Source organism: Vigna angularis, chromosome 5 (assembly GCF_016808095.1).
Source record: "Vigna angularis cultivar LongXiaoDou No.4 chromosome 5, ASM1680809v1, whole genome shotgun sequence".
NCBI lineage: Eukaryota > Viridiplantae > Streptophyta > Magnoliopsida > Fabales > Fabaceae > Vigna > Vigna angularis.
In genome coordinates, this window is record NC_068974.1 from 38118687 (window position 1) to 38125741 (window position 7055).

At 29.2% G+C, this 7055-nt stretch overlaps 1 protein-coding gene across 1 annotated transcript; it reads right to left on the bottom strand.

Annotated features, from left to right (window-relative positions):
- Positions 1 to 6307: 6307 nt before the first annotated feature.
- On the bottom strand, positions 6308 to 6843 carry LOC108339017 (auxin-induced protein X10A-like). Its single transcript, XM_017576155.2, has one exon. It carries the CDS (start codon positions 6699 to 6701, stop codon positions 6423 to 6425), a length of 279 nt encoding a protein of 92 aa, XP_017431644.1. The 5' UTR covers positions 6702 to 6843; the 3' UTR covers positions 6308 to 6422.
- Positions 6844 to 7055: the final 212 nt, after the last annotated feature.

The window sequence follows — 7055 nt, forward strand, 5'->3', positions numbered from 1 at the left end:
TCTCCTCTGCATTTTATGTTTGTTTGTTACTTTCTTCATTTCCCGTTACAATCACACTTGATTGCTGCAGAGAAAAAGAAACTAGACTTCATTTTAGCAAGTTTAAAAGCAAGAACAAAACACATAATTCCTAACAAGGGCAAGGGAAATTTATACACACACACATATATATAATTATTAATTTGTTTCTTTTTCATAGATATATGTTCCTTTCGTAATAGGATATGATTATTCCATGGATAGATTATAGATTGAGTGGGTAGTAAATGTTAAACTCTAGCAGACTGACATAGATCAGTATAGACATTTTGTAACACAGGCATCTTAAGTTGTAAAATTATCCCTTCCTAAAGAAATTGAGGCATTACCATTAATTAGACTGAAAAAAATTCCTCAACAAAAGATCTTACAGTAAACTAATCATCGAAATTAGTAACATTCATTCCTGCATATTTTTTGCAAAATTGGTTGTTCAAACTAAATACTAATCCATGTCAGTATCTTTGTCCACAACTATTCAAGAGATAGCTGACATGATATTTAAGAAGAGATCTTCTCTGCAAGGAATTGTAAGGCCTCCCATGGGATGATGGTATCCAAATTCTTCTACCGTTAAGCTTAGCAAGTCCTGAAATGAAGGTTGGTTCAAATATCTAATTGGAATCATGAACCGCTTCATTTTTTCTCCAACATACACTGCAAAATACCCTTTTGGGACCACTTTACCATTTGAAGCTGCTTGTCTTGCTCTTCTAATACCATGTAAATTGAAACCCATGGTTTCTCTTGATTTTTACACAGACACAACTACAGAATGATTTTCAAGAACTTGTCTGACACATAAATACTTAAAGCTTGATACTTTAGCTGAGAGTGCAATAATGAGTATATATAGTGCCTGTGTGGACAACATTGAATTGAATGGTTAAAGGACTATGTGAGGGACAATGTTTCATGAAACATGTGTTGTTGTCTTATAGGTCATCATCAATATTTACTAAAGATTGTAGAGCTCATGACCTACTTTGTACACAGTTATTTATTAAAAATGAAAGAGATTTGTGCAGAGAGAAATCCAATGATTTTAGCCAATGTAATGCTGAGACATCTCACATATTCACTTTCTCATACAAATCCCTTGGTCATTTTAAGGATTAGTCAAAATAAAGTATGCATCGTTACAATGGTTTTATGACAGCTAAAAGAAAATGACTTCCACTGTTAATAATTAGCGTTGTATTAGCTGTCTCCAATCAAAATCAATGCAATTCTTATCATAACAGCTTTCTCTGCTCACCCTTGTCAAGGATACGGAAAGTACAATACAATATATAATTCAAGGATAATGATACTCTGATAACATTTTTTTAACAACATTTTAGCATCATCTACGTGTCATTTTGTGATTGGTCCATGTTGATATTTATAATTATTATTATTGATTGTGGAGTAATTTTGAACCAATTACAAAATGAGACGTAAATAATGTTAAAATGTTGTCAAAAAATGTTATCAAAATATCATTATCCATAATTAAAGTATCATTATCCATAATTTAATGAAGATTGAAACATTGTTATAAGGTCAGATCTAGAGTAGGGATGAAAACCGGACCGAGAAGGAACGAATTTTATTATCCACTTTTATGTCAGAAGTAAAAATTCATTCTATTCCCATCCTTATACTTAAGGGAATATTGTCTCATCCCCAGTTTCACCGGACAATGGATATCATTTTTTTTAATATTTTAATATTAATTAATTAATTACTATAAAATTTAAAATCATGACAAAAAAACATGAAATTATCAAATATTTATTATAAAAAAATAATTTTTCATTTTTTTAATGTCAAATATTAAAAAGGAAATAATAATTATATAAATTTTAAATCAAAATACCAAATAACAATTATACAAAAGTAAAATAATTATATAAAATATTACTCAATTATAAATAAATAAAATATCATGATAATCAAAATATCAATTAATTTTACAACTTTGGTGAAAGAAAGTTAGTAGAGTTATAAAATATTTTTAAAAGATTATAAAAAAAAATATTCAAGTTCAAAAGTATTTCAAATGTTTCTATACTTTTTTTTTCTCTAAATTATAATAAACTATCTTTTTTAAAAACTAATTAATAAATATTATAATTCACCATTTAAATGAAATTGCACAGAAAAAAATTACTAAATTAATAATAATTTAAATTTAGACAATTTTTTTATCTTTTCATCATCTGATTTCATAAAAAATAACATTAAATTATTATATTACAATAAATGAAACACCTTTACATAACTATTATGTTAAAATTACATTTACGAGAATGAATTAGAAAATTAAAACAATTATATAAAAAATTACTAAAACAATATTTTAAATGATAAAAGATAAAAAACAAATAAAATTGTTACATGTACAAGTGATAAAGTTGTGCCTTAAAAGCAATTTGATACACATTGAAGTTGTTAAAAGAAATGTATATATATGATAAGAAAAAAAAACCTTGGATACATGATTTTTTTTTCAGATGTTAAATTAGTCAAACCGTTAAAAAAATAATAAAAATTATTTTAACAAAACAAAACGTTTTTTAAATGAAATAAAAATTAAATATAAAAAGACAAGATTTTATATTAGAGAGTAAACTTTATACGTTGAGAATCAAATATTTTCATGTGAACAAAATAAATAATGAATAAAAATAGTAGAAATCATGAAGATCTAAAAAGTATTTGATTCACTGAAATTTGTTAATACACCGTTTGAATATAATCTTTAAAAAAATGTATAATCAATATAGTTATAAGAGGGAAAATACGTTGGAGATGTAAGTAAATTTTGTGAAATTGGACAAATTAAATAATTAGAAGAGAAAAGGGAAAATGTATAACAAAAGAAAATAAAGAAAACTTACGAAACTAAATATTAAGAACGATATATCTAGTCTTCATACCCATTGAAAAAAAATTAAATATTAAGAACTATATATGTACTCAATCAATGCGGATATCCCATTAAACTAAGAACGAATTTGGACAAAATCTAGATGGATTTATTTGTCATTCCTAATCTAAAGTTGACAAATCAGGTTTGGATGGATTCAAATTGCCTAAAAAATAAGTTGGATCATACGAAAAAATATATTTAAATAAACTAAAATTGGTCAATTTTTGCCCAGGGAGTTTAGCATTCAAGAGAAGTGGATTTAAGAAGACTCAACTTAAAAGTTTATGGACTAACATGTTTTCAAAATAATAAGAATAATTTAAAAGTTAAAGACTTAGTTAAGTTTCAAGTCCCTCATAAATTTGGACATTTTCAATTGAATCCTTATTAAAATTTTTAGGTCTATTGACAACTCAAAATTTTTACATTCTTCGATTGAGTCTTTGTTATTTATTTTTCTATTAATCGGTATTATCTTGTTCTGTCATGTTGCTTACTTATTTCCATGTATTAAGACTCGTGAATGTTAAGTTATGTGGATAATATAAAAATAATAATGCAACTAATATAAAATAACAAGTGATTTTCTATTATTGGAAACATAATAACTTTATCCAACGCTTTACATGTTATCTAACATCAATTGACCATTTTAGCTTTCAATGAAAACGTGTTGGATAACTTTTCCAACACATTACATGTTATCCAAAATGTTTTCAATGTTTGATAACATTGACACATTTTCAATGAAAAAAATAACTTCGCTTTGTGTTTGTGTTTATGTACGTGTGTGTTTGTTTCTATGTGTGTTTATGTCTGTATGTATATGTATATGTGTCTGAGTGTATGTGTGTGTCTTTGTTGTATCTGTGTGTGTTTACGTATGTGTGTATAAAAATGATTTTTGGTCTAATATAGGATCGGACCATTATTGTTTTTGCCTATTTAAAATCTAGGTCAGGTTTGTACCAATTTTTCTTGTGGTGCTTACATTTTGAATTTAAACAGAGTAACTTATCAATAAAAAAAACACTAAAAAACACAATATTAGTTAAATATTTCCAAGTTTTGAAATCGAGCTAGAGATGCTCCAACCATAACTACATACACTGTTAGCAAACACTCATTAGTTGAGTCGTTCACTTCTTTTCCATTGGAATCATAGAATTTGATCTGTCATAAATTGTAACCAATTTATAAGCGGAGTATCTCTGTCTCAAATACTCGCATATCATGATGTTCTTCCATATTGTTACCGGTGTCTTTAATTCCTATTTTTTCTTCAAGGGTTGTCAGCTTTATAAATGAAAACTGTTCTTCCTTAATCTCCTTTTACCATAGGATTAAGAAAAAAGCTTTCAATTTTTCTTTTATAAAGAATTTAAGACATCCAACATATTTTTTTCAACATAAATGAAGAGAAAGTGTGAGACCAAGGTTCATGTACCAAATATCTCATTCAAATGAACATTTTTATACAATTGCTCAAGATAACAAAAATGAGAGAGAGAACATCTTTTCAAGACAAGAAACTTTGATACAAAAATGTGTCAAAATTAGTCTACATCGATCTAATTCAGTTCCATCTCCATAGGATTAACACCTATTCAAGCGAGAAGTGGTATTTAAGAACACATCTTCTCTGCAAGGAATTGTGAGACCACCCATTGGATGGTGATACCCGAATTCTTCCTCAGCTTGACTCAACAAATCTTGAAATGAAGGTTGGTTCAAATATGATACAGGGATCACAAACCGTTTCATTTTCTCTCCAACATAGACTGCAAGGTAGCCCTTTGGCACATCCAAGACTTTTGAAGATCCTTGTATCGCAGCCAGGGTTGCCTTTCTGATACCAGGTAACCGAAAACCCATTCTTATGATACTTTGGAAGAGAAAGTTGAGAAAAGATAGTTGTAAATAAGATGCTAGTTTTTGATGTTCAAATGCTGTAGGTTGTGACTTATTTTTTGTTGCTCTATATGCTTCCAGCCATCAATATATATATATATATATATATATATATATATATATATATATATATAGAGAGAGAGAGAGAGAGAGAGAGAGAGAGAGAGAGAGAGAGAGAGAGAGAGAGAGAGAGAGATGAAAAGTTTGTAAGAATCGTTTGATACTTGAATGAGTGAGGGGAAAATGCTGCGAATCATGGGACCAACAGGGAGACAAGGACATATGGTGTGTCCATGAAGGATTTTCTCAGTGATCAATATGACATGTTATAGAAGATAGTACAAGTCTCATCTTTCAAACAGAATCCAATTGAAATAAAGTGGATGTATGATCTCTCGCTATTGTTGCCATATAATTCATCAGCCAAACTGTATCATCCAGCTGTGCTTCAACATCAATCCACGTGAACAAAACATGGCTAAAGCATGTTTGCAAAAATATGGAATATGGATTAATGCATAAATAGACCTTACACACTTGTATCCTACTTTATGCTTAACATACCGAAGACAGTACCACATGATATTTCGTATGTTACACACTCCTGGCTTTAGCAGTCACTTTTTCTCCATTTTCTGGAGAATCTTAAGCTATACATACACTAACTAACTACCCTTTTGCCTTCTCTAACTTGTAACAATCATCACCAAATGTTTGAGTAACAATGACAATTAATTGAATTTCTAATTGTTTCTTTTTGTCCATAACTATGTTCTCTTCTCCTCCAATTATGGTAGACAGTATTTAAAGGTTGCTTGCTGTTAATGTTAAAATAAAAGAGGACTCTAAGAGAAGCATCAATTTATTTGTGACAGGTTTGAACTTTTTTTAAGTTTTATACACTTACAGAAGTAAAATTAAAATTCTTGGCCCGAATCGTATATGAGGTTCACCCCTGCCAACTGTCAAAGGCTTGCTATAATGGATTTAATACATGAAGGTTTATTGTTTCCACTAATTTCATTGTGAAACTCCCATGGCTAAACAAATTTTATATTTATTTGACATACTTTTTAAGTTTATCTATATTAAGATTTAGCCATAATTCATCACTTTAAATTTACCAGAAATAATTGATCAATGCATTATTTACAAGATTTCTGGGCTTACGATGAACAACTGAAAGCAAATTAGAGATGGTTCACACAGATAGACTTCTATTTTTCGTATTTGACCTTTTCTCTTTATTTTCTTTTACGTCAATCATTTAATTTAAAGCTTATCTTATAAATTTGTTGACTATACATTTATTTCAGTTTGATACATTAATAGTTATTTGATTTAAATAAATCTATTTAACTTTTTAGAGAATTAATTTCTTATGCAGATTGATAAACGAACTCAAAATGTGAGAAAAAGGTTAATGTAAGAAACTTCTCATTCGGATGAATATATTTGTACTCTTTGCTATTAAGATAACAAAACTGTTGGAAAGAAATGTTACAAAAATGGATCAAGTTTAGTCTACATCTATGTCTGTTTCATCATCATGGAACTAGCACCTATTCAAGCGAGAGGTGGTATCTAAGAATACATCTTCTCTGCAAGGAATTGTGAGACCACCCATTGGATGGTTATACCCAAATTCTTCCTCAGCTTGACTCAACAAATCTTGAAAAGAAGGTTGGTTCAAATATGATACAGGGATGAAGAACCTCTTCATTTTCTCTCCAACATAGACTGGAAGGTAGCCCTTTGGCACATCCATGGCTTTTGAAGATGCTTGAATAGCTGTAAGAGACATCTTTCTGATACCAGCTAAACGAAAACCCATTATGTTTTGATACTTTTGACGAGGAAGATGTGAAAAAAAGGTTGTAAGTAAGACACTAGTGTTTGAAGTTCAAAGGCTTTAGGTTGTGAATGATTTTTTTGTTGTCCTAAAATGCTTGCAGCGGTGAATATATATATATATATATATATATATATATATATAGATATGATGAAGGTTTCTGTAGGATATCGTTGGCTACTTGAATGATTGAGAGAAGGGCTATGAGATAAGAGTCATGGGACCAACAGGGAGAGAAGGGCATATGGTCTTGAAAGGCTTTCTGAGGGATCAATGTGACATGTTACTTCAAAGTGAATCCCCTTGAAATAAAGTGAATCAACCTTTCAAATTGTA